General features: G+C 44.6%; 1 protein-coding gene across 4 annotated transcripts in view; it reads right to left on the bottom strand.

The window, feature by feature from the left end:
* The window catches only part of AGAP1 (ArfGAP with GTPase domain, ankyrin repeat and PH domain 1), a 497,479-nt gene that overhangs the window by 189,028 nt on the left and 296,146 nt on the right, over window positions 1–12,305 (bottom strand). For all 4 annotated transcript variants that reach the window (XM_044431796.1, XM_044431798.1, XM_044431797.1 and 1 more), the window contains one exon: window positions 6,230–6,391. In XM_044431796.1, coding sequence (XP_044287731.1) covers window positions 6,230–6,391 — 162 coding nt within the window. The remainder of the gene's footprint in view (window positions 1–6,229; window positions 6,392–12,305) is intronic.

The following is a 12,305-nucleotide window of genomic DNA, read 5'->3' as shown; positions in this document are numbered from 1 at the left end:
TCACGTACCACGTTCATCAGTGCTGCGAACAGGTCTACGGATGGTCTTGAAGGGGCTGTCTGGGTGACGTTTCCATTTGTGGGTTTTTTGCGGCATTCTGCTCAGGACATCCACTGTAATACTGGCAGTTCCAGCGAGGTGGATGGCCACAATAGTAATGTCTCAAGCTATACACCAGTCCCATATTTGCAGAATAAAGTGGGTCAGGGAAGCTGACCAGGTGCCACCTTGTTTGTTCAGACAAAACACCACCATAGTGTTGTCTGATGCAATCTGAACAGCAGCTCCCTTGAGGAGCTGCGGGAACATGAACAATGCTTTCTGGACCATGAGGAGCTTGAGGTAATTGATGTGGTTCCTGCAATTCCATTTGGTTCACAGTCCTTGGGTTTTGCCACCCATATAATGTGCTCCACCCCAGCACATTGCATTGTTGTTAAGAGTCAGGAATGCTTCTATGGGTGTAAAGGAGATGCCATTCACTAGGTTGTGCTCAATGGTCCACCAAAAAGGCTTGCTTGAATGGAACAGGGGAGCACCAACCATTTTCTGAAGAGTTGGTACACTATCTGGAGGGAGGAAAGCTCAAGCCATTACCAAATCCAGGCGAGCTCTTAAGTACAGAATTGAGTGAAAAGAGACAGACAGAGATTTCTCATTGTTAATACAGAGTCCCGATCTGTCCAAGAGATTGCAAGTTTCCTGAATGGAGCCCTCCTGGGATGGGTGACCTGTAGTCAATCGTTCAAGTGCAGAAAAATTTAGAACCTTTGTAGCTAGAGATGTGCACATACTCCAGCTATACATTTGGTGAACACCCGTGGAGCTGTGGAGAGGAAGAACAGTAGAACTGAAAATTCAAACACCTCAGTTCTGATTTGGTGAAGGAACTGACAGCAGGCCAGATGAATGGACACATCAAATATGTGTCTTTCAAATCAACTGATGTGAGCCAGTTCCTTTGATGCAGTTGTGGGAGGAGATTTTGCAGAGTTGATGCGGAACTTCTTGTGCGGGACGAAGAAGTTAACATCTTGCAAGTCTAAGATGGGACAGAGGCTGTCATCCTTCTTCGGAATGATGAAGCACTGGGAGTCGAAGCCATAATGCAGGTTATGTACCCTTAGCAATGTGAGTGGGTGTCACACACAGGTGGATAGAGAGATGTTTTCCCCTGTAGAGGAGGGCAGGCCATGTTCTAGAGGAGCAAAGCTCAGGGAACCAAGATTCAATTTGGATGCCAGGAAGTACTTCCTGACAGTTAGGACCCCAAGGGCATGGAATGGGCTTCCATGGGAGGTGGTTGAAGCACCATTGGCAAAGGTGTTCAAGGATAGACTGTACATGCACATGGTAGGCATGTCACGAGTGGAGCCAGCTGGAGCTGGGGATCAGACTAGATGGATCAGGAGACCCCTTCTGACTTGCTCTGTTTCTATGTTTTTAGGTTGGATGGGGGAATAGGACAGATCATTCCTTTTGACAATAGTGTGGTCACTTCTTGCATTAAGGCGAGAGGAGGTGGTATTATGTGCTGCTCCTAAGCAGCGGCAATGTTGAGTTCAGGGTATCAATTCTCCATGATGGGGAGAACCCACTGATGTGATGTTACGGCTTCCCATTTGGGGAGGTAGTTCTTAAGGTGGTCTTTGAATCATGCTGGCACTGAAGGAGGTGGAGTGGTTTGTACAAGGAGTCAGCGATGGTGTCTCTCAGTATCTAGGCACATTTTGCTAGTTTGCTGGAAGAGATGTCCTGACGGCATTGCTGGGGAGGCTGGTGTTGGTGGGAGGGATGTTGGAAGTGGGTTTGGCTGTGGAACGAGGGTGTGCCCCAAGGCCCCTTAAGTGGTCTGGGTGGTTGAGCCAGACCAAAGCCCATCCCCCTTGCTGCCGCTCTGGCCTTCTGTACAGTATCAAGTTTCTTGTCAGTCCACACACTGAAGAGCCCTTCCCCATCAAAGGGCATTCCCTCAATGCTGGACCATGCCCCCTGTAAGAGGTTCACTGCCTGGAGCCTGGCACACCTCTGAATTATCACCATGCAGGCTGTCCCCAGTAAGACAGATTCTCCAGCAACTCTTGAAAGTGCCTATTCTACGCAGAAGTCTCTAAGCATACTGCACACAAGTCTCTGGGCATACATAAAGCAAAATGTTGAACCTTCTCTGCTCCCCTGTACTCAAAGCTTTGCTTATGAATCTTTCTGGGCCTGTCTTAGGAAGGAGCAGTACTGTGGAACTGGGTGCACCTGCATTCTTTACTCTGAGTCCCCACTGGGTCACCCTGCAGCTGTGATGACGGACCTTTGGGTTCTCCTGCTCAGGAGGCTGGACTTCTTCATCTGAGAGATTCCCCATCTACAAATCCCCACTCCCTCAGTATGTTGTTGTTGTTCTTCATTCCCACAGGTGGGTGGATGGGCCCCATGGCTGTCCTTGAAATCATTTTATCTTGAGCAGGCTCAGATCGGTACTGAGAAACCGGGTCTGCAGGTGGAGGCCTGTCCATTACAAAACCAATTCCGTTATCAGAGTTCAAGCTCTCAGCCCTGCTTAGGTCAGCCAACTACCCATCATCCTCATACTCAGAGCTGACAGTCCCACAAAAACGGCCAGCTTCTCATGTGCACCTGGGAATCTTGCCAGAATGCTCAGGAATGACACTGACAGGAGCCCAAGTCACAGTTGACATAGTGGCGTGTGCTATTTATTTGTTGTCTGGAGAGTTGAAGGGTCTCTGTCTGGAATACCCTAGCACCCATCTTTTCCCAGAGAAAGATCTAGTATCTCCTCGAATTTGTTTTATAACTGGAGATATGAAGGCCCATTTCCATTGCCACGTAGACCCTCCTTGCCATTTCACTGAATCACCGTCCTTCATGGTCTGCCAGGGTAGCACGCTCCCGCTGTGATTGTCTCTGCACTGACTCTACGATGACAGAGTTCAGTCACAGATGGTATAATGGGACATCACTCTCCTGAACCTGGTACAAGCTCTCCAAACAGTGGGATGTTGACTGCAGCTGCACTGGGGCCTTCCACAGTTCCTTCATGGAATGCAGAGCATGAGGCCATCAGCACAGAATTCTTTGTCTGGACTGAGTCTACCAGAGACTCAGTGAGCTGCTGAGTCTCCAGTCTAAGCAACAATACCATTTGGAGGACCTGTCCAGAGAACCTTCCCAGGTCTTTGGAGGGGGATCCTGGACCTTGTGAGATGATGTCATCTCAGGATGTTGACAGCAGGTCATTGTAGAGAAGAGGTAGATGGTAATCAGAGGCACAATCGGCAGGATCTGAAGATGAAGAATGGCTGGATGGAGAAGATAGTCTTTGTGGCAGTGCATGCTGTTGTGATGATGGACCGACAGGAGCAGGAGGCCGGAAGGCCAGATCCAGTCTGAGATGACAGGCCGGTGATGGGGCAGCCAGGACCAGTGGCAGGATCGGTGGCATCAGGACCCATGGGTCCTCTGTGTGGTATGTGGATGACTCCCACTGGTAGTACTTCATGTCTGAGGGCCTCTGTTCCCAAGGATAGTTGGGATTGTATGGTCCTGTTGGTGGTGGCAGGGTTCAGTAGGTTTCCCAGTTCTGGGCCAGTGGTGGGGACCTTGACCATTCTGTAGGTTGATGGGTAGTACTCTGGGACTGAGCTGGTGAGGAGGGTCTGTCCAGATGCGGGTTAAGAGAGTGGAAAAAGCTTCATTATGCAGAGCCAACAGATCTAGGTGGAGACAGGGGTGGTGGACTCACTGGGATATGGTGAGGTGTGTCCCATATCTCCCCTTTGGAGAAGAAGTGCATTGCGACTGGTTCCACTGCACTTGATGGAGGAGCTGGTGTTGGGACTGTTGACGGAGTCAGCAGTGAGACTGGTTGTGGGGCTGGCATAGATGTGGTAGCCGGGGCCACCAGCAGAACAGGAGACTAAATGTGCACCAACAGTGCTGATGGTGAGCTGTGTTGGGCCCATTTTGAGGGAACAGACAGGGTTTTGATGAAAAGGGAAGGGACAAAGGAGAGGAGGAAGATGAGCAATGCCCTGTTCAGTCCCTGACTTTATCATGTGGCACTGGGACAGAAGAGCTACCCAGTTAAAGGGTTTGTATAGTTCTCAGAGGCTAGCCCTTCTCCAAAAGGACTCCTCAGCATTACTGAAAAGAAGGGGGTTTGGAAATAGTTTCTAGTTTGGCTTCAACTAATCACACTGTTAATGCACAGAGACTAGTCTTTCAGTTGCTGTAGCCTGTTAGTTGTGTAATGGCAATAGAGAGCTATTTTGCAAGATCATCTGTTGTTTTGGGAGCGTGAAATGAATAAGGGGAAAGCAAGTTCCTAACATACCCTAATTTAATTGGGAAATGGCAATCATAAGCATGCTACTGCACTATTTAAAAATGAATTAAAAAGAAGAGGAACAAGTGTACACCCTTGTCTCAATTCTGTTGTACCAGACACAGTGTTAGATAAGTTGTTTACTATGGCCTACTCTAATTTCTAAACATGTTTCACTGCATTAACTCTGATCATTTTTAATAAATATGGACCACAACAGCCAAAGAGGTGTTGGCAGGAGAGACTGCTGATCTATCAGTAAGAGAGAATAAAATGCAAAAGACCAATTAAATCATTGGTGACCACTTGGACTTGCTGACACCTTGCTTGACTTTCAGCATGCAATACTGTTCCAGTTTAAGTAATTCTCCAGCATTCTAGAGAGATCTGGCCTCCTTAGCTTTCCCTTTCAGCTTTCATTTTACCAATCCCCTTATTTCACACAAGGCTTCTCTTTATAGTCAAATATCACTTTGGTTATCTTCCACTTATATAAGAACTGGTAGTCACTGTTTTCAATTGGCCTAGCCTGAACATCCTGCATTAGCTTGAGGCACCACTAAGGATTAGATCCAGAGTAGTGCTCTGAAGCCCTGCCTGGAATCTGCCTCTCTTGCACCCTTAGGGTTTCTTTCCTATGCTTGACCCTGGCCGAGGAAGTGAGCCAAGCCAAGATCAAGTCTGTGAAGGCTCAGGAATGCTGGCAAGCCCCTTCTTTGAATTGAATTATTCTCTCGCCTAAGTGCACAATTCTCATGTACCCAGCACAATGTACGTAACCCACAACTCGCGCTAAGTGCACATGAACAGTCCCTGCAGCCACTTACAGAGTGCAGTGCTACGTGCTAGCCGTGCATGCATCGCCTCCCCGCCCCATACAGCTATCACCTGTGAAAAGGCATTATCTTCTGGCACCTGCATGGTGCCTGCATGCATTGGTGTGCACAAACACTGTCATGATTGTGTGTGTGTGTGTGTGAGAGAGACCAGGCAGTGGTTCCAACAGCACAGGCATTTGATGGGTGCACAGTACCCAGGTAGCCCCGGGTTGTGGGATGGACTTGGGGATGTGCTCCATTAAATTGGCTTGCACATTACATGCAGCACACACAGAAGGCCCACAGGTCATTGTGTGGAGGCAGTAGTCCCCTTGTGCAGCAGGCGCATGGGCAGTGTGTGCACAAAACAGTATCACTACTTATACCTGCACGTCCGATTCCTCACATATCACTAGTCCAGAGTCACCCTTCTTCTGATTGGTTCCTTGGTATTTTTTCAGGCATAGTCATTTAGGATATCTAGAAACAGTACTTCTTTTTCATGACTAGAACACACATTTATTTATCCAACCTATGTGAGGGTAACTGAATTTACCATTCTTACAATACACTTTATCCTTCAGAAGTGTCTCTTAACTCTCCACCCCAAGGTTACCTAGGTTACCTAGGTGGGGCCTGGCACTGTCGGCCATTGTGACTGTGGAGCAGCCTGCTCCTTTCGCATTTCCACTTTACATGATATGCTCTCTTTGATGTGCTGAGCAACGCAACACTTCTCCCTGTCTTTGCTAACCCTAACCCTCAGCTTTTTCCCACAGTTCAATGTAAAAGCTGCTCTGCTATCTTTTTGATGTAGCTTGGTTCCATGCTGGCTGAAGTGGAACTCATTCATTTTTCCCTATACAAATGCAGGACAGGATTTCTGTTTGTGTGTGTTGCTGTAGTGACTGTAATTCAGCCCCAAGTCCACAGTTCTAAATATGGGTTTGGGGAGGGGGGGGGGAGTCTGAGAAAGGTCTCACTAATATGAAATCATCTTTGTGGAGAGCACTTGATGAATCATCATAAATCTGTCAGCAAAAATAACACAAACAATTCTGTACTGCCTTACCACTGCTGATGCCTGAGTTTGCAACAACTGTCACTTCACTCCACTGGTCAGCACTGGAAACAGAATAGGAACGCTGGTGCATCCCATCAGGTCGACTGTTAAAGGAAACCAGGCTGATGCCACTTGTCATCTGAGACACAGATGTACTAGTAGTCACATTTCCTAGGAATAAAAGGAATTAAAGTTACTGAAGTGAAATGCAAATTCATATGCAGAATACTATTGAATTATGCAAATAATTAACATACATAGCACATTTGTTATCTTTTTTTCTTTTGTTGCAATTCTGTGAGTTACTTCAGTCCAGCAAAATCTTCCTTAGTATACCCTTGTTGTTAATTCAGTTCCCAATTATTCAGGATTGGAAGCAGAGTATTTTTAGGCAGTACTCATGAAGAATAATCCTGCTACTGGAAATGTGGGTAACCAATTTCCACTGGTTCTCCTCCCTCCTGCAGACCCCCGTGCTCTCAGAGGGTTCCTGGACCTTCTCTCAAAGACTGACATGGGGCATTGGAGGCTATAAGGGGAGGAAGGAATCAGTGAAGTTAGTCCCTGTTTGGTTCCGCTATTGCCAATGCTCTGCTGGATCAAAAGCTCCTGCTTCCATCCGCTGTAGACTTGTCACATTCAACCAAAATTGTTTTCAAATAAGCCCATATGTAAGCATTAATTTAAAGCATTTACTTTTTGTCCTTTATAATTTTAGTATCAACCTATGTTTGGTTCTGATCTATTGGAAAAAATACAGAATGAAATTGAGTTTAAGGGATAAGACATAGTGATAATTTTGGAGAACATGTTTTCATATATAGGCAGTCCCTGGGTTGTGAATGAGTTCCATTCCTGAGAATATGGATATTTGTCTTTTAAGTCAAATTTGTAAGTAAGTCAGATTACATACAGTTGGCCCTCCACATTCACAGGGGTTGGGCGTATGGGTTCCCCATGAAAGTGAAAAACCACAAATATCTCTAGCTGCCCCTCAAAGCTCACCAGTACCTCTTCTTTGCAGCAAGGAAGTGCCAGAGGGATTTCCCTCTCCAGATGGGTGGGGCAGGAAGCCATGCTTCTGATGCTTCTCTCTCTACCCTTTCCCTTCCTCTCCCTCTATGGTGATGCTTTGGAGGGCCTCCCTCACTCCCTTTCACTTTTTCTCTCCCTATAGTAATGACAATTTTCTGCAGCAATTTTAAAAAATTAATAGGCTTTATGGCAGTTTGTTCATAAGTTTGGGTTGTTCGTAACTCAGGAACTGCCTGTAATTATTAAAAGTTTAATTATAACAGTGCAACTCCTCTATTGTGATCTCAATCCAAAAAGCTGCCATCCCTGTATGCTGACCCATCAAAAATAAAGTGATGGTAAATTAACAGTGGCCAGGACAGGATGCAAAGAGGCAGATGAAAACAGGTGAAGGAAACCATTCAACTCCACATATTGTCTTCTCTAATATGCATGGTTAATCTCTAATAGCAAAATGAACTACAAAATTTCTGATCTAGTTTCTGTTGCCCAGGACAAGCTTTGAACTATTGCTTTATTCCTCCTACCATTATTACACAAAGCTGCCAGTTTTATGAATATACACAACATTTCTACTCAATGACAAAGAATACAACATCCTCTGCATAGGGGCTCGCCTGAACTCCATTCTCACAACCACAAGCAGACCCTCACCTTGCTGGCCATGTCCATCTGGACTGTGGTTTACTCAACAGCACACACCACCCAGAGATTCCTAGGTCTCATGGCTGCCACGGTGTCAGTGCTGCAACTCACCCAATCTTCGAATGAGATCCCTCCGGCTCTGGTTCATGGAAGCCTTTGACATGGACAAAGATCCCCATAACACAACCCTGCCCCCACCCCCCAGCAATGGTCAGGCAGTCCCTTCAACAGTGGAGCACCACGGACAGCCTATCCATTGGGGTCACCTTCTTCCCCCTGGGGCCATCCATCACAGACACCACAGACACCTCAAACACAAGCTGGGGAGCACACTGCAGCAACATGCACATGCAGAGTCTCTGGGACTGGCCCAAGTTGTACCTCCACATCAAGGACCTTGCCTCCTTCCAAGTCTCCCTGAGGGGGTGCCACATCCAAACAGCCACAGACAACATCACCGTCACGTGAAGAGACAAGGTGGGACACAATCTGCCTGCCTGTCATTGCTGGCATCCATCACCTGGGAGTAGTGCATACAGAGGGGTGTAGCTGAAGCAGCTGAAGGAGAGGTGGGCCTGGTAGCACAGCACTTTTTGGAGTGGGGCAGCTGTGGCCCCTGCTGGTCTCTCCTTCACTGCAGGAGTGGCCCTTTTCCAGGTCTTTCTGATTAGCCATGTGGTTTCCTTGGTTTCTTCTTTCCCTGAAGAACTGGTAACTACCATGAGGCAAACTTGACGCAATATGCCCCCTGCTGGCATATTTGCTTCATGAACACCTGCAGTGTGGGCATGTTTTCATGATGTGTCCCTCACCAAGGCAGAGGAGGAAATGTGGATGGCTATCTGCGGCAGGCAGGCAAGGTGCATCTACAAAAACCTGGGTCAGCCATGCGGAGACAGAGAGAGAGCACATAGAGGGGTCTTTGTCGGCGCCAGGCTAAGACCTTTTTATTTAAGCAACATTTTAAATGCTAAATACAATTGAATTTTATCTGGCCCGGGCGGCTTATTTTATTTTATAATGTGTGTTTTAATTAAGATTATTTTATATGGATATTTTAACTTATTGTTTTATCTATGTTGTAAGCCGCCCCGAGGCTTCGGCGAATGGGGCGGCATAAAAATGTTTTAATAAATAAATAAATAAAATAAATAAAGAGAGAGGCCATGAAGCGACTTTAGAGCAAGGAAGAAGTGGATTAGGCACAGAGAGTATAAAGGTTCCGATCAATGATGCGACTACATGTGCAGTCAAAAAGGAACTGAGAGACTGGACAGGAGCGCCCCCCCCCCCTTTACCCAGAAGGACGGGCATGATGCTGAACTATAGACGTATTTCTCTAATCCAGGCCTTGCGCTGCACGGCAAAGCCCAAATGCGTGATGCACAGAGGCCACAATGAACATCACTCTTCTTGGGGCAATACAGTTAAGGCATCTGCCTTAGCTTCCAATTTCATGGCTTTGTGAAGTCTGGGTCAACATGAGAAAGTCTCTACTCCAAAACTGGCAGGGATTTTGATAACTGAATTTTTATTACTTCAACACAACAGCTCCTTCCATTGCTTCTGCAAAGTACTCCAGCAGGAAGGAAGCTCCCAGCCTAACATCCAAGGCTATTTAATACATGTTCCATGCGTATTTATGCAACACTTATTTCTCTGCTACTGAATTTTTACTAAGAACATAACAGATCAGTCAGCCAGAGCATGAATTCAGTCACTTAATGGGATTCTGCATCTCATGAGAGAGATCTTATTGTAAAGTGGTTCTTGTAAAGCCTTCACATCAAAATCTTACGTGCAAGGGCTGGCAGCACTTTAGCATCTGTCTCACTTTTTCAGTTTATTAGAATTAACATAATATACATGGTCAGCTACCTGGTTTATTCAGAGTTCTGAAAGACTGCCTCTACAAATGCATCATATACGCATCATCTGTTTGCTTTAGTTGATTAGCAGGGGGCAGTTAAATTACTATGCTAATCCATGTATTCTCAGCCCTGGTTCCTTGATATGGATATGTGTATATGCTTACTGGGAAGCCTTGATTAGTTCAAGCTTCAGTGTGTCAAAAGCTCAAGACTCCTTCCAAAGAATAATCTTAGCTGTACTCGCATCTCTAAAATGCAGGAGCTGATTTGAATATGTACGTACCTCTACCATATGCTATTTTTCTTTAACAATTTGCATTTCAAAGTGTTTATTGTATTCATATATGGATGACTATCAGTATGTTGCCAAAAATGGACTCAAATGAACAAGAATGATGCTGGTTTTCTATTGAACCAAAGTGTTTTTCATCTTCCAAAGTAGTATCACAAAAAAGCCTCTGGCACAGGGTTCTTTATTACATTTAATATACTAATCTGATATCCTAACATACATTATTATGGAAAAATTTCCAAAATACTCATCTAGAGCTTCAAAGAACAATTTACCCTTAAATCAGAATCAACCTGATACTGGAAAATTTGGAGGACTGAATAGTCTATTAATTAAGGAAATATAAAAATAGATTATGTAAAATATTTTAATCCATTTAAAGATCTATATGCCACCTCTTAGCAAAGCTTCCAAGGTGCTTAACAAAAAGCAGTTTGCTTAACCTTTCACTTCAAGAATGTAATTTTCATGACCAGATTAGACTACAGCCATGCGCAACGAGGCCTCCTGTGTGTTGTCAAAGGGCCTCAAGGTGGGGCTGAGTCGCACAAGTGGAGAGACCACATATTTCACTTTATGGAGAAAAAACAAGTGGGGATGACAGATTTTGAGCAGGAAAAATGTCTGAGGAATGAGCAGCCCCTTCCCTTCATCAATGTTCCATGGAAAACTGTATGCAGGTTTCCACAGCTGGTTTTCTTTAAACATCCCATATGAAGGATGGTAATACGTACTAGTATGTAGGTACTCTGGACCTGAGTCAAAAGCTACAGCACAATCCCACCCACATCAAAGAATTTAAATCCATTCAAGCCAGAGGAAGTGATTAGAACCCCATTCAAATCAATGGGCTGCACAATCTTTTAAATTTGACTAGATTGTATTTCTAGTATGTATTTGCAGGGAGGGGAAGGTCAAAAAGGCTAACTGGTGTATACACTTCTGGGTTGGTTCTACTCATTATTTAATATTCTAGATGGTAGTAGAGTGAAATATGTGGTCTCTCCACATATCCAATGAAATATTCTGATGTTACTAATAGAGATTCAATCTTTTGCCTAATATGGGGCCTCACTATTATCAGATGTAAATATTTAAAAAAATAAAGCTTTGAAAAATTTCAGTAGGAATGTACCCTCAGAGGTGGTCTTGACATTTGATAGCTGGCCAGCAAGCTTTTAAAATGTGAGTTGAGGAACAAACAATGGTAGAATCTAGATCTGGGAGCCTCCCAAATTCTATAAATTATTCCACAGTTTGCCTTGAAATGAATGCAATGCACATTCTTTCTCCTTAGGAGTTATTTTGTTATAGTGGGAGGTTTTGTACATTTCAATCTAGTGCAAAGTTAATACTAGCAGCACACAAATCACCACTGTTCCTTCTCATAGTCTGTATTTCTTAGGATACATCCTCAGTAGCTTCAGGAGAGTGCCGCATTTCATGGGAATACCTATGTTTCTTCCCTTCCCCTTTAACTTCCCCCTTTAAAAGAATGATGAGAAGCAGAAAAACTCTGAGACATAGCATAGTGATGTACAAAGCACATACATCTTAGTCAGAAAAGAGAAACAGAGCAAGTATATCCAGTGAAGACACTCCACCTCCATTTGCTCTACTTCATTCATGGACCTTACTACTTGCATAACGGGGTGTTGATATTTGTAAAAACATCCTCAGAAATGAGTGGAATGCTAACTTTAGATCAAGACTAGTCCGCAGAGTCTTTTCGGTGCATTCTGCCCATCTGGCCTTTTCTGGAAAAAAGCATTCTTGATCATTTTGGACTGTCTTTAGAACTGTTTTCCACTGTGCAAGTATACTTGGGACTGGCAAGCATTCAGGCTCCCCTATCAATTAAATATAAACAGCTGCATATAATGTAGTTATCTAGCCATTTAGAAAAGCAGTAAATTAAAGAGGTTTCAAACATTTAAAATTTACCCCAAGGAATGCACAAATAATGCTGCATGCAGGATCCCATTGGTTCTCATATTCTATTTACTGAAGAAAGTGAAGTTGGTATTTAATGTTAAGCCCTTGATTTCATCAATATTATTATGTCACATAGTCTTTCAGTTATTCTCATTTTAAAGGCTTTCCATGAACCTTCCAGTGATTAGCAAATAATACTTGCAGTCCTATGCTGATCTGACAGCAAGTCTCAATAACATCTTTGAACAGTAAAGGACTGCTCTGTAAAGAATTTAGACTAGAGCCACCTCATATGACTGAATGTGTG

The sequence above is a fragment of the Varanus komodoensis genome, unplaced genomic scaffold, assembly GCF_004798865.1.
Source record: "Varanus komodoensis strain SLA01 unplaced genomic scaffold, ASM479886v1 scaffold23, whole genome shotgun sequence".
NCBI lineage: Eukaryota > Metazoa > Chordata > Lepidosauria > Squamata > Varanidae > Varanus > Varanus komodoensis.
Note: the sequence above shows the minus strand (reverse complement) of the source record. Positions and strands in the feature narration are given on the sequence as shown.